Source organism: Pholis gunnellus (assembly GCF_910591455.1).
Source record: "Pholis gunnellus genome assembly, chromosome: 3".
Taxonomy (NCBI): Eukaryota; Metazoa; Chordata; class Actinopteri; order Perciformes; family Pholidae; genus Pholis; species Pholis gunnellus.
The window spans coordinates 28,289,875-28,313,523 of NC_136529.1; the positions used below are offsets into that span (position 1 = coordinate 28,289,875).

General features: G+C 43.2%; 1 protein-coding gene across 6 annotated transcripts in view; it reads left to right on the forward strand.

Moving 5' to 3' along the window:
* slmapa (sarcolemma associated protein a) overlaps window positions 1-23,558 on the forward strand; it is a 49,041-nt gene extending 25,483 nt beyond the window's left edge. For 3 of the 6 annotated variants that reach the window (XM_079186181.1, XM_079186182.1, XM_079186186.1), the window contains 22 exons: window positions 1,351-1,387; window positions 3,216-3,278; window positions 4,427-4,522; window positions 5,086-5,157; window positions 5,263-5,403; window positions 5,507-5,644; window positions 6,363-6,531; window positions 6,813-6,863; window positions 8,140-8,274; window positions 10,553-10,618; window positions 13,036-13,095; window positions 13,277-13,363; window positions 14,300-14,380; window positions 14,896-14,955; window positions 15,203-15,328; window positions 15,499-15,573; window positions 15,704-15,804; window positions 16,914-17,118; window positions 17,213-17,330; window positions 18,388-18,559; window positions 19,474-19,608; window positions 21,945-23,558. In XM_079186181.1, coding sequence (XP_079042307.1) covers window positions 1,351-1,387; window positions 3,216-3,278; window positions 4,427-4,522; window positions 5,086-5,157; window positions 5,263-5,403; window positions 5,507-5,644; window positions 6,363-6,531; window positions 6,813-6,863; window positions 8,140-8,274; window positions 10,553-10,618; window positions 13,036-13,095; window positions 13,277-13,363; window positions 14,300-14,380; window positions 14,896-14,955; window positions 15,203-15,328; window positions 15,499-15,573; window positions 15,704-15,804; window positions 16,914-17,118; window positions 17,213-17,330; window positions 18,388-18,559; window positions 19,474-19,608; window positions 21,945-22,028 — 2,272 coding nt within the window. In that variant the 3' untranslated portion in view covers window positions 22,029-23,558. The remainder of the gene's footprint in view (window positions 1-1,350; window positions 1,388-3,215; window positions 3,279-4,426; window positions 4,523-5,085; window positions 5,158-5,262; window positions 5,404-5,506; window positions 5,645-6,362; window positions 6,532-6,812; window positions 6,864-8,139; window positions 8,275-10,552; window positions 10,619-13,035; window positions 13,096-13,276; window positions 13,364-14,299; window positions 14,381-14,895; window positions 14,956-15,202; window positions 15,329-15,498; window positions 15,574-15,703; window positions 15,805-16,913; window positions 17,119-17,212; window positions 17,331-18,387; window positions 18,560-19,473; window positions 19,609-21,944) is intronic. The other 3 variants (XM_079186184.1, XM_079186185.1, XM_079186183.1) reach the window with 3 other exon arrangements.
* The last annotated feature ends 91 nt before the right edge of the window (window positions 23,559-23,649 follow it).

A 23,649-nucleotide genomic window follows, 5' to 3' on the forward strand; every position in this document is an offset into this window, starting at 1 on the left:
GCGCCTCCTGCTGCTCTGTGTGAGTGACCTGTAACATCTCTCTTTAATTGCACTTTAAAGTACTTTACTTTCTCCGCTTAATGCTCGACTGACTGTTTTGACGTTCAGACTCTTCCTCACTACAGCCTCAACGCGCCGCTTTAACGCAGCTTAACATCCACTGCAGTGTTGATCTGAGCCGTCAGCCTGAGGCGTGTTCGCTCGGTGCGTTTCTCTGCATTCACTGCAGCCTCTCTTCATGAATCATACACAGGAGGAGGGGAAGAAAGTATCAATACACTTAAGAGATATTAGGTTTTGTTTCTCTAAAAACACCGTAACGAATTGCATTCAAAGATTCATGGCAGACCTCAGTTTAACTTGCACAAAAAGCAGCTTTTTTTCTGGTCTTTACAGTTTTCTTTTTTTTTTTAAATTCACAATATGTTGCCTTGGTTTCAATACCGCAATATATTGAATCACAATTTGAACCTAATACACCGGTTGGTAGGTTTGGCGGTATTACCACAGACTGTATCTAAGAGGTGTCGATGTGTCCTTGAGCTGTGCCTACGGTGTATGAATGTGATAGAATCTGATGGGCAGTGACACGTAGCCCCAGCCATCAGTGTGTGAATGATGACAAGTAGTGTGAAAGTGCTTTGAGTGGTCGGAGAGACTGTACAAGTACAGTCCATTTACCGTTTAGACCTGTCGATCACCGTGTAGCCCCGCCCCTAAAGCATCCCCTGCTTTATGGTCTGTGTGACTCTAAATGGACCATCATTTACTAAATGAACATCATGCTGTATTGAAGAAGACTTGAAACTAGAGATTGAGACCATAAACTCATGTTTACAATGTTTACTGAGGTAATAAATCAAGAGAGAAGTAGAGTCATTTTCTCATAGACTTCTATACAACCAGAGGAGTCGCCCCCTGGTGGACACTAGAGAGAATGCAAGTATGAATATTAAATACCATCATAAATGCAGGCGTCCCGCTTTCTATGATAACTTTGGTTTAGGCTCACTTAAGGTGGACTAAAGGTGGACCAGATGTTCTGATGTTAAAGACAAAGTGACGAGCCGCGCGTTTTAATCAGGGATCCATAAAGTGCTGCAACGATACATAAAGGATCCAAAAATAAATGATGTTAAACCGAAGAAACCTTCAGAGATATTCAAAAGTCTTCAGTAACATGAAGCAAACACTTCAATGGGCTGCGATGAGGTTTTTAATTAACGAGGATTAAGTGTCAAAAGACCTTCAAGAGACTCTTCTTCTGTCGCCGTGGTTACTCCATGTGTCCTCCCTCCTTGCTGTTTCTATGGTGACGATCATGTTTCCTCCTCTCTCCTTCTCCTCCAGTGTCATCCAGGCTCCGTTACCTCTACCTGTAGACAAGGTAAGAACAGTCGTCGTCCTGTCCCGTATGTGTCTGTGTGTGTGTTGGGTAGTTTGCACACACATAAGTATTCTTTATACACACACACACACACACACACACACACACACACACACACACACACACACACACACACACACACACACACACCCTGAGTAGTCAGCTGATAGAGGAATGTAGGGATTGCTGCCAGTTGTAGCCGTCGCTCTACAGAAGTCATTCATCTGGTTGAGGAGCAACATTTCTTTAGCTTTGTGTCTTTAAGACTCTTTAAAGTTCAATCAAATAGCTTTTTTTGGGGTTCTGTTACATTATACACGTTTGCTATTTATTTATGTAATTATTATTTTGGGGTTTCATGATGGCGCTCACTAGTTTTGCATTAATTGGATGGAATTATGGAAACCTTCATTGCTATACGGCCATTTAAATCTTGCATGAAGCAGGAGCATCATTGTTCTCTCATAGGCAGAGAACACAAGAGTCACACACTCTGTAGTGTTCCTGCTGAAGTCTTCTTATCTCACTCACCAACATGAACACACGTCATGTTGAGCACCGTATCGTGTTGAACGAACGACCAGAGAAACGTTCAAGGAAAAGAGTCCCTTTAATGTCAGTTTGCAGGCTAGATGGCTAATTAGCTGAACAGCATGGAAACGTGTACAATCATGTAAAAACAAATCTAATCTGGATGGAGATTGTTTTCTTGTTCATGTATTTTTATCTTTTTACTATCTTAAGATATATTTTTATCGGATTCTTTAAACTCCTAAACATCGGCATGAGTATCTGCCTCAAAAATTCAAATTTGACACGCGCTATTATACGGGGAGTTGAGCCAATCAGCTCTCACGTGTCTGCTTTCAGTGTATAAAGATGACTTCATCATACCTCACTGGATTAAACCATATTGAGTCAAATCACTACATGGCACACAGCACTGTGCTCTACTGTGCTACAGCGTCAGGCTAACTGTTGAAGTCCAGACGTTACTGTCGCACACTGTTAGCTCTCTGTTAGCTGCCTCGCCCTGTTCTGTGTTTCCCTGCAACAGTGAGAACAACAGGGCCTCAGTGTAACCTGTCTGAGGAATGTAGGCTGGAGCTGATGGTGTGTGTGTGTGTGCTCATGTACGTATGTGTGTGTGTGTGTGTGTGCTCATTTACGTGTGTGTGTGTCAGGGAGGAGCTGTGATTAGATTTGAACCACTTTTCTAACATAATTAAGTGTCTTAAAGCAGGATCTTTTTGCCTCCCGGGTCTCAGAAACACACACACGCACACACGTGTGCAGACTTGAGGTGTAAAGTACTGAGTCTGTGTGGTTTTTGGACAAGACTTCAAGTGTCAGTGGCTTCACCCCAAGTGGGTCATGTTGCACCTGCTTTCACTGCCATCAGGCCTTTTTTTTTTGAACATTTTTGAAAATACACTTAAACGTTCAGATGGACATCAGACTCTTGTCTGTGTGTTACGTGCGGTACATAGCTGGAGTCTTGGTTAGCTTAGCTTAGCATAGAGACTGGAAACGGGATGAAAGTACAACAACAGATACCTCTGAATGTAAGAAAAACAATAAAACACAGGATGTGTTTAGTATGTTCAATTATTTTAAGATGGACCCATGTTGGGACCGATGACTGCTGTGTAGGCGCGTGTAACTGGCTCTCACTGGTCCACCAGTTTGACCACTGGTTTTACTTTATATGCGACCTTGTAGTGTTATTTTGGGCTCATCCCCACAGTACTGTGAGGTATGCAATCACTGAATGAACTCCAGACAACTGCCAATATGTTACCGTGATGAGTGTTTCTATGTTTTCTAGGTTGCTGCCAACACTCCCAGTATGTATTCTCAGGAACTGTTCCAGCTCTCCCAGTATCTACAGGTAACACACTGACACCTGCTGGTCGTTCTGTGGAACCACACTGACGATAACGAGGCACACGAGCCGGTTCATGTAATAACAGTTTTACTGTGAGATAGGATAAGAAGAGGAGGGAACTCTGCTTCATTGATGATAACTGACCTCATTATATAACATGAAGCATCATCCGTTTTTCATCCATCCATAATTATACCATTAAAAAATATAAAAAGCAGCAAGTCGGGTACATTGCAGGAGATCAGATCACACAAAATACCCAAAGATGATCAGTGAAGCACAGAACAGATCTAAAGCTGATGAGTAGGTGTTAATTATTCCTGAAGGAAGTGCCTGGAACTCTTTCCTGAATACTTGCGTAACCTCCTCTTTGATCAGTGAAGGACACGAACCCCACACAGCTGATGTTCTCACAAAGTACACGGGGCCTCGTTACAGAAACCTCCTCAGTCTGGAATCTCTCATCTCAGTTTAAGATGACATTTAGGATTTCTTTTATTACAGAAACATGTTTCCTAACGATCTTATCTTAGCATGGGTATTTAGCATTACAGAACTGTCCGAACTAAAGGAGTTAGGAAGTTGGGATAACATAGGAAATGTCTTAAATTCAGTTTTACGGTCTTGATTTGTAAGAACATTTAAATATCTGCTAGTTAAAGTAAGCAGCTGACAGCGCTATGACGAGATTAGCAGATAGAAGTTAACTAATGCACACAGTTCGTATCATTTAAGGAAATGCTTATTAAGTGAATTGAAAATGAAAGCTCTTTTGTTGTTAAATGTTAAAGAACATATTTATTTATATTACATTGTATTAATTAAGATAAACAACAATTGTCACTATTTAATCATAGAGAGTAGTTAATCACACTACTGTCACTTTACCCAGAAATTCTGTCTCCATATGCTTTTTTACGCACCTATTATTTATTTTGCTATTTATTTATCTCTACTATATCTTTCCTTGTGCTGCTGCATCAACCAAACCTCTCTTGGATCAATCAAAATGTATTTCATTTTATATTTAAGGTAAATAACCATTGTTCTTATGTGAGTCATTGATTATCCTCTCTCTCTTGCTCTCTCTCTTGCTCTCTCTCCCCTCCTACCTCTCGCTCTCGCTATCTATCTATCTATCTATCTATCAGGAGGCCTTACACAGAGAGCAGATGTTGGAGCAGAAGCTAGCCACTCTGCAGCGTCTGTTAGCCAACACTCAGGAGGCCTCAGAGAGCAGCTGGCAGGTTAGAAACACATCCTCTGAGTTGTGACTCAGTAATGGAAGTTATAGTGTACATGTGCAGGCTCAGACGCTTACTGTTTCTGAACTATGTGTCCTGTTGTCACACAGACATCATGTATAATAAACGTGTTATATTTAATATCAATACATTGACAGTATGTTGTGACAGTATAGTACTAGTGATGTACTTGGTTTTACTGTCCTGCTGTGACTAAGTCATATGGAAATGACATGTTGCAACTTGTGATCACAATTTATCTCAAAAGTAAAGTGTTTTTTACAACTTTGAATGAAGTTTTCACTGATAAAGTGTGTTTGACGCAAACAAAAATGCCTCACATCTGTACAAATCTATCGTGTAAAGTAAGGCTGCAAGATGATGGAAAAAACGGACTTGCCATATTTCTCTGTGAGGGAATTATGACCTAAACTTGCACTTACTCGTGTGTGTGTGTGTGTGTGTGTGTGTGTGTGTGTGTGTGTGTGTGTGTGTGTGTGTGTGTGTGTGTGTGTGTGTGTGTGTGTGTGTGTGTGTGTGTGTGTGTGTGTGTGTGTCCTCACCAGGCTCTGATCGATGAAGACCGTCTGCTCTCCAGACTGGAGGTGATGGGCAGTCAGCTACAGGCTCACTCTAAGGTAATAACGTATCTCATGATAGAAATAACTCCCGCAATAAATGGATCAAAATGAAATCAACATTTTCATCCACTTTTATAAAACAATACACCTATTTTGTGACAGTCCCAGACGGAGGAAGGGATCCGTAAGGAGCTCCTGGCTCTACAGGAGGACAAACACAACTACGAGACGACGGCGAAGGAGTCTCTGAGGAGAGTCCTGCAGGAGAAGATCGAGGTGGTCAGGAAGCTGTCGGAGGTGGAGGTAAGACACACACACACACTCGTGTTCGTACTAAATGACCACGCTACGAGGGTCATTTGTCATTTTTGAGGTACGTGGCTCATTGTTTTGTGGTTTCCTGCAGCGCTCGCTCAGCAACACGGAGGACGAGTGCACCCACCTGAAGGAGATGTCTGAGCGAGGCCAGGAGGAGCTGAGGGAGCTCGCCAACAAGTACAACGCCGCCGTCAACGAGATCAAAGAGCTCACCGACAAAATTAAGGTACCTGCACAGACACTGCGGCGTGGGTGTGTGATGCTACTGTAACATTGAGTTATTTAACAGTTTTATAGACTATATTCAGGATTTATTCATACCGACTGATTGTAAACCAGTCGTTTACCAACTTTATAGAGACGGACCAGATTTTTGCAGCACTTTGTTAATTATTAATAATTAGTTTGTAAATCTTTTATAAACATTATTTGGATGCTACAGGGTTTCAACTGATGATGATGATACTTTGTTAAACATCTGTAATTATTTAGATAGTTGATGTTTTATCAGTGGTTAATAATTAGTTTTTGGTCCATCTATCTAAATGTTTATAAATGTTTTACAAACAATTTGTTTACAATTATTTTTGTAAACATTAACAAATACTTAATAAACTCTTTATATATTATAATTGTTATCGTCTCTTAACGGCTGTGATACAATATTACTAATTATGAATAAAACTATACTATAATTATAAATACAAATAATGATTTTGTATTGCACAAACTAATAACATATTAAATATAATAAAACGTCATTACTAATAGTGATTAAACGTTATTACTCATCGTTTCATATTAATATTATATTCATATTACATTTCTCTCTCTCTGTCTACTCGTTCTTATATTTCTGTCCATTTCCTTTCTCCTTCTATCTGACTCTTGACTTCTTGACTTGACCCCCCCCCCCCCCCCCTCCTCCCTCCTCCCTCCTCCAGGAGGCGGAGGACCGGCAGGAGGAGCTGACTCAGCGAGGAGCGACGGAGAAGAGGGAGTTGGAGCTGCGGATCGAGGAGATGGAGGAGAAGGAGCAGGTTCTCCAGGCTCGCATCGAAGCTCTGCAGGCCGACAACGACTTCACCAACGAGAGGCTCGCCGCCCTGCAGGGTACACACACACACACACACACACACACACACACACACACACACACACACACACACACACACACACACACACACACACACACACACACACACACACACACACACACACACACTCTAACATTTAACAAGCTGACACACTGCACCCTGCAAACCAATCACTTTAACTTTAACACGGTGAGCGGGTCAGAACAGGCCTTTTGACCAATCATGGGGCTCAGCTGGGACTTCCTGTCAGTCAACGCTTCTCTCTGCTGTTGTTGTTGTTGTTGTTGTTGTTTACAGTGCGGTTAGAACAGCTGCAAGAGAAAAGTATTAAAGAAAACAACAGCCTGGGTGAGTTCTCATGTCTCTGGTCTGCTCCGCCGTTCATCCCTCTGTTGCCGCTAACTTCACTTCCTCATCCTGCACTAATGCTGCATGACAACATCCTGCATGGTGTCCACATCACTTCCTGTTTGCTCGCCGCTCTTTTTCGTTCATCCGTCTCTGTTGTTTGTCAGAGTGGAAGTCTGGCTCTTCTTCTTCTTCTGTTTCGGTCTCTTGACTCCGGCCCTCAGGGGCCCTCTGGTGGTTTAAGGGGACGCGTGACGTTGATTCGCGCTCAGGTCGAGATATTTCTCTGGTGTTCGATCTACGTAAACCCTCGGTACCCTTCTGTCAAGATCTTGAAGCTTTCAGAGACAATCAGCCACTTTGTTCCAGATTTACATTCAGAAACCTCAACAGAGTCACAGTGGCAGCAGGTTACTGTTAATAAATCACCAGTCCTCCCTAAATACAGACATTCACATGTTGAAAACACAACAAATAACTGCTTCACTTTGGATTTAGAGTTACAATCTTTATTCTCATGCATGCACACATTTTTTAAATAATACTATAAAAATAATATTCTAAACAAATATACACGAGAGCCCACCAATAGTGGCTCTTCCAGGTTGATTCCCATATTTATAAATGGTTTAATAATATATATATTCAATAACAATATTTGAAATACACATGTAGCGTAAGGAAACATTTTTGATGAGGAGCCCTCGGATTTATTAATGCATCACAACCAGGATATCGAAATAAGAAAATGTCGCTCATACCAATATGTAGCAAAGTAAGGTTTTTTTTTAAAGGCAGAGTGAGACGGATTTGTCTGTTTTTCGTTTTTTGTAAATGCAACATTCAAAGTTGGCCCCTCCTCCTCCTCCTCCTCGGCTCAACGAGGATTCAAACGTGATCTTTTTAATAAAACATGTTTCCGAGGAGGCCGGTTGTGTCGGGGACACGGTGGCTCTCTGTGGAACCTGATCGGGGCTCGTTGAGGGTTTCTGGGTTATCTGGGTCGTTCTCATGGTTACCAAACTGTCCACTGCTTTTGTTATTCTTCTTCTTCTTCTGGGGAAAAAGAGCTTCTGGTCACTGATTGACTTCTTGGGGGTTGAATGACGACACTGAACGTGAATGCTGGAGGTGGCGGCTGCTCACTGATCACTCTTCCTCAGCAGCCACTTTGTTAAGGAACCTGCCGTCATTCGAAAAGTTTTGACAAACTTGTGTGTGTGTGTATATATTTATATTTATATATACATATATATCTGATCTGGTCACATGACAGATGTCGACATTGTCTCCCACGGACCAGTCGAGTACAAACGGAGCCGGCAGACGCCTGAGAGCCAGGAGGAAGACGAGGATGATGAGGATACAGACACCGATGATGGTGCATTTGGTGGAGATGAAGATATTGATGGTAGTCGGTTTGATTATCAATATAATAGACATCTTAATTTATGCATAGCACTGTTCTTTAGCAGGTTTTGCTTTACACAATGAAAGTAAACAGTCCAACACAACACAGCACAATGTAGAAGGAATGTAATCCAGATCAATTTAAAACATCGCAGAATAGAATGCTATTTATTAATGAATATATACATACATATTTAAAACTCACGATAAAATATTGACTTTGTTTACCAGCTTGTCGGGAAGGTTGGGCTTAACCTCAAGCAAGCAGTCTTGTAATTGCATACATTGGGTATGACTGGCGAGCTGAGGCTCTTGTGGATCCAATGAGCCCAATTGTATTCTTGCGTGATGTTGTTACTCCCCATAGAAGCCATTTCACCACCGCCTCATGAAACTTAACCACCACAAACTAGAGACGGAGGACATTCAGAGGATGTGTGGCTTCTCTAGATATGTTGACGTACTTCAAGAAATCTCCAAATGTCAAAAGCTTTAGATGCCAAATCACAGCGTGGCTGTTTTTATGGTGTCCCTCTAGGTCTGGGTGTCTTAATGTGGTATTTTGGAGGGATTCTTCACCATCTTTGTATTATTCTTGAGTGGTAAAAATATGATTAAACTTAGCACCAAATCTACGTAACAAACGCTATCAACCCAAACATTGCTGCAACATCTTACGAGACGTATGTGAGCGAGGGAACGGCCGTCGTAGACTTCATTATCATTTCTTTGAGACTCACTGCTGAGTTGCATCTCCAAAGTATCTAATCCACTTCTGTGTGGACCTGCTGTCGCCCCCTAAAAATACACCCAAACGGATCTATGTGGGTCTCTGAGGGGGATTAACGTTTGATCCAGGGAAATATTGTTCTAGCCTCATTTTAAGTTCACACTCAACAGACATTTAGAGTTATGTTACTGTTCTTTACAATATCGTCTTTGCTTAGATTTTGTCTTCGTAAAAATCCTTCTCATTACGTCATTACATAACGTCAGTTTACTGAACTCGTGAGTCTGTGTTGTTGTCGTCGGTACGTTTTCTGCCGTTTTGAGGAGAAACTTTTGAGGTCACATCTTGAGTTTCCATCCTGATTCTGGAGGTGAGAGTTCATGCTTTGCTGCAGAAACTCCTCCTGATTAACGCAATGACTGGATTTTTGCATAAAGTCGTCGTTGAGCTGGTTGAATTCCACATGTTGAGCTGAAAAGTCAGAGACTGTCTGTCTGTCTGTCCACGTCCTGTCTGCTGTTACACTGTTATTCCTGCCATGGCTTTGATTTCCTGCCCCGCCCGTTTTGTTTCTCAAGCCTCGATCTGTCCGTGAAGTTATTGATCTCTTTGTTACTCGATAGTTCCTTCATGCTTTCTACCCGCTTGTGTCTTTTCATCATTTCTGTCTTCGGCTCTCTCTGCTGCATCTCGTCCTCCTTTAATACAGAGTTGGGTATTGAAAGGAAACAGGTTTGTTTTAAGTAAAAATTCTGCTCATCGATTCTTCTGCTCTTCAATATAGACCATAGCTGGCTATACATGCATCAACATGTGTGTTTTGACCAGATCAAGTGCTGGTGAGTCGTGAAACTACGGAAGCCCTGAGAGGAAAGTGAGAAACCGTTCTGGTGACCCGTTTTCAAAGTCTGATCTAAATGATTTAAGTACAAATGGAAAACAGACTTTAGTCACAAAAATGTTTCTAGGTTACTTCATTTTACTTCCATCTTTGAAACCTTTTAGTTTCTTTTTCTTTCATCTGTGAAAACATTCTTTTTGTCCGGATCAAGAAGTGTTTGTTGTTGTAATACTCATTTAGACCACAAGAGGCAGGAGTGCACCTCGTGTTCTAAATGGGATGAAAAGCATCATTTTGTCGTTCATTGATTAACTTTCTTCCAGGTGAGGTTAACATGTTTCCATGCACTCAAAACACGAAGTACGTGTATGTATTTTGTGTTGGCGAGTTATGTAAATGAAAGCTCACCTGGAAGAAATATATAATGCTGTTAGTCTTATATAGAGCACGTAGTAACTTCATTTCAGCCTCTTGTGGCTGAAAAACAGCTGAAAAAACTAACTTCAAACATGATCCTGGCAAAAAACAAAGAAACATCGTAGAAAACAGACTAGATTTCAGCCTCCAACATATTTAGTTTTCATTCTCAAACGGTAAGATTCAGTTAGACGTGGCATCGATGAGCAGAATCAATCGAATCTGAAATAAATACCCGACTCCGCTCCTGATAGTCCTCGTAGTAACGTCAGCGCTCTGTGTTCCTATCAGACAACTGTCATGTTAACAACAGCGGAGGAGACTCGACTAGAATCCAACAGTTGATTGAGTGTCCGCGTGAGTACAATCACACGTTACTACTGTGTGCTGCCACACACACACACACACACACACACACACACACACACACACACACACACACACACACACTCCCATCGCTGCTGGGAAAAGTCCAAAAAAGAAATGCATGTTGCATCAAAATGATCAAATATTAAGTCAAACGTTTCCTTTCTCAGTCAAAATGATCAGATAAATCAAAATGTTTACTCATGTGATATCAAAGCTATAGTTTGTATCTTTGGTCATATTTGCTCAAACTGTCAGTAGGTCCTGACTGTAGCTCATCAGACAGATAATCGTAATAGTTACTCTGCCTCCTTGTACGAACCAATCAGAGCAGAGGAGTCTCTGACGCAGCTGTCGATCACTGCTCTTGAAGCCCGTGAACTACAATCAGATCAAATGTGAATCAATATTTTCTGTGATCGGCAGTGATTGACAGCTGCTTCAGAGACTCTGATTGGTTGTTTTTCATCGGACACGGTGGAAACGTCATTCGGACTGAAAGGAGCCCCAGGAACCAGATTATCCGTCTCATATACTACGATCAGGACACAGAGACAGTTTGATTTTTACTTATTTCATGACACAAACTGATGTCTTTCCTCATGATTATGTTTTAATATGGAATGAGTATCTCAGTATCTCAGCATTTACATGCCTAACATTTATTTTCCTGGTGCTTCTCCACTTGTATACTATATATATATATATATATATATATATATATATATATATATATATACAGTATATACTACATATTCTCCAGAGCAGAGCAGGATGTGGATCTGTTGCTGTTAAACTTCAAATTGACCCTGATGGTATTTTGACATCTTGGCAGAACTCATTTCTTGACCTGATGTTTTGAAAAAACGACTTTTCCAGATGTTTTTCTTCCATTTTAAGATCCATCCAAGTAAACTGGTGACTGTGTAAAGAAAGTCATAGCCGACACCTTTGAGTTGTACGGATAAGAATATCGTAAGATAGATGTTGTATTATATATATATAAGCTCAACCTTTCCACGGTGTTGTATTCGGTGGTTTATCGTGAGTAACCAGGAGAGAGTACGCTGAGTGAAGGGATCTTCTAAACAAACCAACTTGTACAACGTGAACATGTACTTGGATATTTGATTTCTTTGTGTGTATTTGTGTCTCGCTGCTGTCTGAACGGTCTTGCTGCAGCTCTCTGACCTTGTCTGGTAGTTCCAGGTTTATCTGGTGCTCTGGTGGGTTTTGTTTCTGTAGCTCCGGCCGACCGGTTGGTTCTCAGCTTCTCCTCTTCTTTAGCAGATCTTCCCATCTTTAGTTTCTGCATGCTGCCTTTGTAGCTCTTCACTGGATTGGTTCCATAACCTCCTGGTTCCTCTCTCGTGTTTCTGTCGTCGTCTCTCTTTTGGTTCTTTTCCGCTTGGAGAGAATTAGTGTAGCAGCTATTCTAATCGACAGTTTAAATATCTGAAGGAGTTGAAGTGTCTAGTTTGTGGAAACCAGCTCTTGTCTTTGTTTGTTGGGCGCAGTGCAGAATGAAATTCCCTCTGTTGGTGTCAGACATCTTTAAAGTTTACAGATGAATCTGCTGGCAGAGACGTTTGTTGCTCTAATGACTGTTGTTGTTACTGTGGTGGAACAAACACAGATGAAACTAACTCTCCTCTTTGTGACTCGGAAGCATAACTAGTGCAGCAGAGCCTTTGGCTTTAGATGGATCGGGAGGATTTCATAGAGATAAATGAAAATGTATTGAGTTGTGGATTTTTATGTTTATCGTGGGAGCAGCTGATGACGGCACAGCTTCACGTCTAGGCATCAGTTTTAATGGGCTAGATTTGGTTAAAGAGTTGAAACCAGATTTAGAGAACATCTGTCCCTTTCTTTCAATGACATTTCAACGACTTTATTTTAACATGTCGTAGGTTTTATTATCCAAGTGAGACTCCATAGAGGTGATGATGCTTTGTTTACTTCCATCTTTAATCTGGATTAGTTTATATTTTACATGTTGGACAGTAACCTTCTCCAGAGTAACTACAACCTGATTCATTCTGTGTACTGTGGTGTCCCCAGTTCATGTACTTTCCCATGTAATACCTGCAGCGTGTCATTTTAATATTTATAACACAAAACTATCTCCGCTGACCTTTTGATGTGTAATGTCTAAAGATGAGCACGACCTCACTGATCTGACCGACCTCAGAAGCTAAAGTGAAACTTTATTTCACTGAGATTCTACACTTAACATCTGGACTAACCAGCTGTTACCTCACCCCGCGTCACTGTACATGATTAACAGGGTGTTCAGTTTGCCTATTGGACATATGCAGAGTTTGGGATTGATCAAATATCCATCTAGCTAATTTAAACTGGCTTTATTCACCGATTCTCTTTGTTTTCTTATTCTCTCCCTGCAGCGGTCAAACAGCTGAAGGAGACTGTGAGTTCTTCAATCCACAAATTGGCCAACTTTGCCGGTAAGAGCTCAACTGAACTTCAAGTAAAAAGTATCAATGAAGTCCTGGAGCAGTTCAGTCGGTGAACGAACACTAAACATCAGAGAGAAAACAAAGTGAATCTGATGAAACGGACGTGAAATCAAGAATACGGCTGTGAACCGAAAATTCACCCCCCGTGTTTATATGTGTGTGTTTGTAGAAGTGATGGACGCTCACCTACAGAACAACCAGACGACAGAAGAAGAAGAAGAAGACGACATCTTGGCCAGCCCTGATCGACTAAAAGGTAGAGGACACACACACACACACACACACACACACACACACACACACACACACAGAGTTGGTTTTGAATGAAAGGGTGGATTTTCACTGTTTGTATCGCCGCTGCAACACCAAACGGCTTCATCGCACAGCGCAGCTTCAGAGTTCCGTAGCTTCATGTAGCTGTAGCTGCAACGTTAACACAAACTACACATCCAGCTCTACGCTCTCCGGGGCCCAGCTGCTGTAAATCTACCAATATAATGTGTTGTAACCATGTTCAGTGATGCCAACATGCTTACAAAAGTCATTATATAAAAAAAAAATGTAATATGAGGCTCCAAAAGCCTCACCTGAGGAACTCTGTGGTGATATAAATAATACCGTTTTATGTTCTTAGATGTAAAATAACAATCAGAACCTTATTTTGGTGCCAGTTCTTTTAATTCTTGTGATTGTGACCTCTGACCTCTGTCTCTCGCTGTTGTGAGAGATCTGACTGTTTGTCATCCGCACACAATGCTCAGGCTCACCAGCAGCCACGTGAGCATACAACACGCAATACATTTCCTCTGGACACACACATTTTTTATGTCAATACTTTGGAACAACTACACCACAACCCTCCCGAACCCTAATCTGACCTCTGACCTCCAAACGAACGCACCAAAGCTGCTAGAGCTGCTGCTTTTGTTGTTTCACCACATGAAACCCTGCAGTGCCCCACACACTCTCATCCAGTCAGTGTGTGTGTGTGAGATTTTGTGCACATATACACACACTTGTGGAAAGTTATTTCTTATTTTTTTTATGCCTTTCTTTTCTTTTTTTTAATGTCTTAACTTTGTTTGCTGGTTTTATATTGCTTTTGATTTAGTTTTTTTCCACACTCACTCTGTTCCCTCTTGGCTAACGTGTGTGTGTGTGTGTGTGTGTGTGTGTGTGTGTGTGTCCACAGGCAATCCGATGGATGCCAAAGAGTCCGACATGTCAGACACTCTGAGTCCCAGCAAAGACCGCAGCAGTGACGACACGTCAGGTCAGTACAAACGCACTCACACAGTGATTCATGTTGGAACCAGAAGTGTTTCTCTTCAGTTTGTGTGAATCTGTCGTTCCCTCACGTCTCATCCATCTCTCTTATTTGTATTAATAGTGTTGAAGTCTGTTCTCTGAATCAGTTACATTTAGAGCAAAACGTCTGGAATGAATTCATCATGGAATAAGTTCTAAGTAACCTGAATAATATATTTAGATTCATTTTCTAATATGGTTATTGATAATTCAGAGTAGGACATGAATCGTCTCTGTGGGACCAGTCGACACTGGCTGAAATCAAAACACTTGTATGTCTTTGTTAAAAAGATATGACTATATATATATATATATATATATATATATATATATATATATAGTCATATCTGTTTTGTGTTGGTTTACCTTGTGGCTATTTTAAAAGACATTCTAAGAGTTTTTTCTATTCCATTTTGAATTAAGTTGCCATTAGATGCATACATATATATGTGTGTGTGTGTGTGTGTGTGTGTGTTTCAGACGGCAACATGGACGACCAGGAGCTGAACGAACCACAGAACAGAGTAGCTCTGCTCAAAGGTAACCATGGCAGCTCATCTCTGCTTTGTAGTTGTGCTCTGTGCTGCAGCAACAGACCACCAACTCCACAGACATCATTCAGTCATACACTCAACTCTCCACTAGGGGGAGCTCTTCACTTGTGGTGTTTCGCTGAAAGTCCTTTTTTTTTCCATAAAGAAAATGTATAAATGTTGACTTACTGTGTGTGTGTGTGTGTGTGTGTGTGTGTGTGTGTGTGTGTGTGTGTGTGTGTGTGTGTGTGTAGCTGAGTTGCATCGGGCCGGTCTAGAGCCTGGAGACACGGAGCAGGTCATCCATCACCTCCACAGAGAGCTTCTGGACGCCCAGGAATTAGCCAACACCGGCAAGCAGAGATGTCTGGACCTACAAGGTAACGGTTTAAAATCCTCCCACTAGATTTAACTCAAGAGATCTCCAACCAGGGTCCACAGGTTGTTGTTGTAAGGACATTTTAATTAAAACAATATTACTCTCATTGTACGTCACATGACGTCATACCAGATGAAGATGGTGACCACATGACTGTGTTTGTGTTTGTAGCTCTGCTGGAGGAGGAGAGGACGAGTAACTCTCAGCAGACTGAAGAGTCGACCAAACAGATCCAGTACCTGCAGAGTAAGTGAATACACACACACACACACACACACACACACACACACACACACACAGTATACTACACGCCTGTATACATGATCACCTTACTCCCATCTAACTTATCTTTGTGTGTGTGTGTGTGTGTGTTTAGCTCAGCTTGGGAAGCTGCAGGCCGACATGGAGGCACTGAGGGAGCAGAGGGAGAGCACCATCTGCACCACCAGAGAGGAGCTCTACTGCGCCCAGGAGGAGGTACCACTCCATGTCTTTTACTCCTCTGACTCCTCACTACTCCCTCTGATTTCTCCTCCTGACACCCTTGTTATTACCTCTGGTGCCTCTTTGACTCCTTCCCATCCAATTCCTCCTGACAGGTCTCTGAACTCGTCTCTTGACTCCTTCCTCTCTCCTCCCAACTCCCCTCTGACTCCTCACAGCCCCGTCTTACTCTCCTCTTATGTTCACAGTAGGAGCAACAAAAGTTGAGACCAGCTCAACTTTGACACGTCGTGCAGCGTCGGTTTGCAGCTTTGTCACCATTGAAAATACCTTGTAGCTCGTTGCTTGTAGTGTGAACACTTCATTAGTCCTCCTGACTCCTTGTGAATCCCCTTTACCTCCTTATGTCCTTACTCCTACTCTCCTCTGACTCCTCCTGACTTCTTTCAACACTCTCCTCTTACTCCTTGTGGCTCCTTGTCTTTTCTCCTCTGGTTCTAAAAAGAAGTCTGGTTGTATAGAAGTCTATGAGAAAATGACTCTACTTCTCTCTTGATTTATTACCTCAGTAAACATTGTAAACATGAGTTTATGGTCTCAATCTCTAGTTTCAAGTCTTCTTCAATACAGCATGATGTTCATTTAGTAAATGATGGTCCATTTAGAGTCAAACAGACCATAAAGCAGGGGACGCTTTAGGGGCGGGGCTACCTTATACGGCGTCTCTACGTCACTCCTTCAGTCCAAATATGATCACCTCCGTTCACTGGTTGCAAAAAAACAAGAAGGTGACGACCTAAATGCCGAACTCGAGGCTTCAAAAAAGCAGTAGTCTACAAACTAATGGGTGACGTCACTACAACTACGTCCATGCTTTCCTTTGACTCTCTCCGGTTCTCCCTCTGATTCCTCTCAGCTCCTCTTTAACTCTTCTCTGACTCCTTTATGAGTCTGTTTTGCTTCCTTCTGTCTCCTACTGTCTCGTCCATACTGCCAGCTCTCTAGACTCCCCTCTTGTTATTCCTCTAGACTCCCCTCTGACTCTCTGACTCCGATCCCCTCTTGTCTGGAACAGACTCGCTGTCTGTCGGTTTACAGTAAATCTCAGTCACCTGACGTCACCGATTGTCTCTTCCTGTCAGATCCTCGTCCTGCGTCACGCCATGGAGGCGGCCACAGTGGAGCGGGAGCGCGAGATCGCCGCCCTGCAGGCCGACCTGGGCGTCGTGCGGTCCGAGCTGGAGCAATGGAGGGACAAGGCCGCCAAGTACGAGAGCGAGATCGGCCGGCTGCAGGAGGCCTTCACACAGCAGCAACAGCAGCGGAGCACCGCCAACCAGCTGCAGGGTGAGAACAGGGTCCACTGTCTTAGTTTGTCTGAATCAACGATAACAACATGTAGGTTTGAACTGTAACTATACTTCCTCTTTCTCTCCTCCAGCGGAGTGCGTTACGTTGCAGCAGCGGTGTGTGTGTTTGCAGCAGGACTGTGACGGCCTCAGAGGTGAACGGAAATCTCTAACGGACAAACTGAACCGCCTGGAGAATGAGCTGAGCAGGTACACACACACACACACACACACACACACACACACACACACACACTTTGTTCTCACACCATATGTTTTCAAAGGTCACCTTCGTTGACACTTTCAGGTGAAGAAAAGACGTCACGTGCAACTGAGATGGAGGTGAAATTGTAGCTTTTGTCTTTAGTTTGTGAAACCATCTTCATACATGCACAGATCAAAAAACAGCGTTTAGAATAGTGAAATCCAAACTATTACATTTTAAATCCTTTTAAGTCGCCAAAAACATGAATGCAACCGTGAAGGAAATGTATTCATAAGCTGAACTGCCCAAACATCTTAAATGAGTGTAAAAGGTGAGGATCGACCCAGAACTGATGGGGAATGAGTGTCAAAGTGCGAGGCTGGACGTTTAAGCCGAACCTAAAAGTCTGTGTCAGCCGTGATCGAGTTGACGAATTCTGGCCTCAGCACAGCTGACAGGAGCGCCGCCCGAGTCCGCGGGTCCTGACGGGTTCAGAGCTTAGATTCAGCACTAAAAGACGAACTGAGGACGAGATGGACTGAAGGAAACCTGGTGTCCAGCTGATTCAGGCAGAACGGGACGAGAGGGCGACAGCTGACTGAACCAGACCGAGCAGTCAGCAGCTTTTTTTATCCGCAGCTGTGTTTAGTTTCCAATAAACTGTCGGCGCCGCCGGCAGCTCTTCTCATTAAACTCGGGTTAAACTGCAGATGTCTGCTGTCTCATCCCTCCTGTACGACCACAACCTAAACGTCTTATGTTGGAGTCTTACTGTTAAGTATTAGTATTATTATTATTATTATGGAGGCACCTCACCTACAATAAAGTCCACCTGCCCAAATGTCAGAAGAAGTGTTTACAGTTTTATGAAATTTAACCTTCAGGGGGACAATAGCAGAGGGTTGTTTATCACACACCAAACTGTTTATGTCACCATGTAACAACTAAATAGATCACAAGAGGTGATCATTGTACATTTGCTTTCAGGCGATTAAATCAGGTCAGCACGATGCAATGTTTGATAAAACACTGTGTGTGTGTGTTGTGTGTGTGTGTGTGCAGCACCAGGGAGCAGAGTCTGGTCCTCAGCAGCAGTCTGGTGTCTCTGGAGAAGAGGGAGGAGGATCTGCAAGACAAACTGGGTTCTTTGGAGAATCAACACCTGCAGGACGCAAGCAAGCTGAAGAGCCAGCTGGACCAGGCCCAGGCCCACACACACACACTGCAGAGAGAGGTACGCACACACACACACACACACACACACACACACACACACACACACACTGCAGAGAGAGGTACGTACGCACACACACACACACACACACACACTGCAGAGAGAGGTACACACACACACACACACACTGCAGAGAGAGGTACACACACACACACACACACACACACTGCAGAGAGAGGTACGCACACACGCACACACACACTGCAGAGAGAGGTACACACACACACTGCAGAGAGAGGTACACACACACACACACACACTGCAGAGAGAGGTACGTACGCACACACACACACACACACACACACTGCAGAGAGAGGTACACACACACACACACACACTGCAGAGAGAGGTACACACACACACACACACACACACACTGCAGAGAGAGGTACGCACACACGCACACACACACTGCAGAGAGAGGTACACACACACACTGCAGAGAGAGGTACACACACACACTGCAGAGAGAGGTACACACACACACACACACTGCAGAGAGAGGTACACACACACTGCAGAGAGAGGTACACACACACACACTGCAGAGAGAGGTACGCACACACGCACACACACACTGCAGAGAGAGGTACACACACACACTGCAGAGAGAGGTACACACACACACACTGCAGAGAGAGGTACACACACACACACACACTGCAGAGAGAGGTACACACACACTGCAGAGAGAGGTACACACACACACTGCAGAGAGAGGTACACACACACTGCAGAGAGAGGTACACACACACACTGCAGAGAGAGGTACACACACACACTGCAGAGAGAGGTACACACACACACTGCAGAGAGAGGTGCGCAGTCCCTTAAAGTCACTTCTCTACGGGTATTTACAGAAAGAGAAATGTGATGGCATTGTGTGTCTGTGTGTGTGTGTGTGTGTTTCGCAGTATGAAGATACACAGTCTCAGCTGTTGGACCTCCGTCAGCGTTACGAGAGAACGGAGAAGGAGAAGCTGAACATCCACCAGGAGCTGGAGCAGTGCAGGAGCAGCCTGAAGCTGCTGCAGGACAAGACCAGCTCCGTGAGTAGACACACACACACACACACACACACACACACACACACACTTCCTTTTGAATATTACCAAAGAGCATCTGAACTACTTGTGTTGTAACCTTTATTCCAGTGGTTGCTCAGCTTTAAATCCAGATGTTTTCATGATGTTTTTTTCCCCACAGTTTTGGATTATTTTATTTTTTGCATAAAGATAAATGCAGGAGAAGCACCAGACTTGCTGCTCATGGGCACTGTGGCAGTGCCAGACTTGCTAGCTGTAACCCACCCAGCCCCTCCGGTTCACAGCGTCCCTCCTCACTGCTTACTTAATAACTCTGGACGCAAAATGAGTCTCACCAATCAGAGCGGTTTGAAATCAGTATTGAATGAGACGTTCAGTCCTGTTCACTAACAAAGAGGACTGATGATAAATAATGTCAACAGGATGTAAAAGTAGTGATGAATGATCACATCATCGTCTCTCCTCCATCTCCACCCTGAGCTGATCAGTAGCAGCTGTTAGTTTAAACTCTGAGAAACTCCAATCAGAAGACGACAGCGAGGCGGAGCAGCCTCCTCTTCCTCCTCCTCTGTTACCCCTCTTCCTCCTCTTCTCTCATCCTCCTGTCTTCAGCTCTTCCTCCTCTTCTCTCATCCTCCTGTCTTCAGCTCTTCCTCCTCTTCTCTCATCCTCCTGTCTTCAGCTCTTCCTCCTCTCTCTCATCCTCCTGTCTTCAGCTCTTCCTCCTCTTCTCTCATCCTCCTGTCTTCAGCTCTTCCTCCTCTCCTCTCTCATCCTCCTGTCTTCAGCTCTTCCTCCTCTTCTCTCATCCTCCTGTCTTCAGCTCTTCCTCCTCTTCTCTCATCCTCCTGTCTTCAGCTCTTCCTCCTCTTCTCTCTCATCCTCCTGTCTTCAGCTCTTCCTCCTCTTCTCTCATCCTCCTGTCTTCAGCTCTTCCTCCTCTTCTCTCTCATCCTCCTGTCTTCAGCTCTTCCTCCTCTTCTCTCTCATCCTCCTGTCTTCAGCTCTTCCTCCTCTCCTCTCTCTCATCCTCCTGTCTTTAGCTCTTCCTCCTCTCCTCTCTCTCATCCTCCTGTCTTCAGCTCTTCCTCCTCTTCTCTCTCATCCTCCTGTCTTCAGCTCTTCCTCCTCTCCTCTCTCTCATCCTCCTGTCTTCAGCTCTTCCTCCTCTTCTCTCTCATCCTCCTGTCTTCAGCTCTTCCTCCTCTCCTCTCTCTCATATCTACCCATCTTCAGCTCCTCCTCTTCAGTCTTTTGTTGACGTGGCAGAAGGTGTTTGTCTTGTTCATCAGGCTTTGTTTCCTCAGAGGGTTTTTTTTCAGATTAAAAGTCCTGATCCACAGATTCACAGGACTAGATCAACAAACTTTTATTTTTTTATTACAGCTTTTGGTCCTATTTTCATAGTGCTGTCCATCATTTCCTCCAGTTCACTTCATGCTCTCATAGAGTTAATAACAGATTAGAAACAACCCTACAGGTTAGATTCAGTTATTTGGGTCAAAATAACTTCATCAGACCTTCTTCCTGCTTCAACTTTGACCTACCGTACTTACTGAATCCTGTGCATTGACTAATAATTAGCAGGAATATTCAAGTGTATTCGCTTTCAAGTGTTAATTTATCAGACTTCGTGCAGCTCTCTGGAGGCACAAAAGGCTTTTATGCAGCTTTCTTTCACATATGCAGTTGCTCCCCACGCCCGTCAACAGACTGATGTGTGCAGTTCCCCTTTAAGAAGCTACAAATATACAAATATAGTGTTTTTACATGCATCCTGTGTGTTTGTGTGTATTTTTAGTACTGATAGAAATGATGGACCAAACCACGGAAATAGGACTTGAGTTGAAATAACAGTCCATTATTTATCTGCACCGGGCAACACGTGAATTGGCACCTTTTTATTTTATTGTTTTGTTAAATTAAAGATCATATATGTTTTATATTGACTCTTATTCCTGGTCTACAGATCAGGTTCTGGTGCTAATGAGACGTCCTGGTGTAGAGTTAATGAGCTGAAATCCAACCGAAAAAATGTGGCTGTTTTTAAAAAAGAGCCTGGTGACGGAGGGCTCTTCTTCTGTGGTGTTTTGGCGAATGTGGCTGTTGAATGTCTAGAAACGGCGGTGTTGCTTTGTAGAAATGGCCGATAAGATACAAACCTGCCTCCCCACAACCCCCCCCCCCTCCCTCTCTCTCTCTCCGTCTCTCTGTCTCTCTCTCTCTCCCCCCTCCTTCCCCTCTCGCTGTAGCTGCTCCATCCTCCATGTTGGTTTTGGTTGATTTGCCGGCTGATATCTTCTTATCCCTCTCCTCCCTCCCTCCCTCCTCCCCTCTAGCCATCCATACTGCAGCCTGTCCAAGCCATATTCATTGGCCTTGTCCTGGCTCTGCTGTACTGGTGTTTCGGCCAGTTGTGGTAGAAAGGTACACGCCGACATGACACCAGTCTGTCTCTCCGTCTGTCTCTCGTTTGGCCTCCATCTGTCCGTCATCTGTGGAAGGAAAGGTGACGGAGGTGAAGACGTCGTCCTGATCTGTGATGAATTCAGGGTCTCGTGTTGAGAATTAAAGAATTAAAACCCGTAAACTGAGATCAGTGAAGTTTTAATAGTTCTGTTATTATTCTTCCCAAATAACGACCATGTTCCTGTAAAGAGGAGTTCATTTTAATGCCATTTTTGTGGAATTATCCGTTTGGAATTACTGTTGTTTTAGTTCTGGTGAGATATGGCAAGACGATAAAAACTAATAAATCCTAATCATTGCAAATAATAACGTTGCCTTTAAGTCTTTCCTTAAAAAAGGAATTCCTAAATATGATAAAGTCTAAAAATGTTTAAATAGTTATGATTTTAATCTTTATTGTATTTTTTATTTATATTGCTAAAAGCAAAAGCAGTTCAGTATTGACGTTTAATATCAGCTCCCAATTCTGTATATTATTTACTAAGAAGGTAAAGTAGTGGTTTGGTTAAACAAACAAACAAACATGTGTAACAGTGTATTGTTCTACACGTGTGTAGCTGCTGCTATAATAAAACAATTACCTATTTTTTATTCTTTTATAACAACATTGTCAAAAGAGACGAGAGGATCAGGTTGAGGTCACTTTGGTTTGATTATTTCAGTTTTAATGCATCTTTGTGTCACTGAACGGTTTTGAGTGTCGGACCCTGAATTCTGATCAGCAGGACGTCTCCTCGCCTCCTTCCCTTTAAGACCGAGTCTCGTCCTCGTCCTCGTCGCCTTCGTGGTGGTCTGTGTTTGTCCTCCTGTGTGAGCAGCTCTAACTTGCATGGCTGTCAGTCACACTTCTCCTGCTTCTGCTCTGCCGACACTGAACTCTGCTCTTTAAAGGGACCGGCTCCCCCCCACACCTCACCGCCGGCAGACATCTTTAGTTTCATCATCTTCAAAGGAACATTCGTCCTCCGGCTCCGACAAGAAAAACTCTGAGTTGAAAGTCTTAATTTGGGTTAAAATGTGAGCAGGTGATCTTTCCTGTAGTCGTCATAGACATGAATCTGTGTAAACAGGAAGCTCACGTTTTAAGTTGTTCCACCTTTTCTTGAGCAGTGTTTCCGCTGCATGGTACTGGCTCTGCTGGACACTCGGTGGATCCTTTTAATCGACAACCAAACGGGAACGTCTCAACTTCCTCAGTTTGTTTGTTGTAGTTTTGCAGGCTGACGTTTAATAATCTGTGTCCAGTGACGATGTTCAAAGGACCAATAAGTGGCCTGCAGTGTTTTAACTCCACCCTCTCGTATCGGCTCAGCTCGTACCGAGGTGGCACCAAAAACAAAAGTACCAGGAACTATCCACAACCTTTACTGACCCAAGTTTAAAGAGCTGAGCTGGACTGTTTGGTGGAAACACACGGCTCTGACTACAGCTGGTCACTGTAGCTTTTATTAAACAGGAAGAAGTAGTGCTTCTGCTGGGGACTATTTTCAGCGGCGGATTAATCCACATTTGGTGCTCTAGTGAGTTTTTGTGGCAGCAGGACGGTGTGTGTGTGACTGAGTTAAAATAAACTAC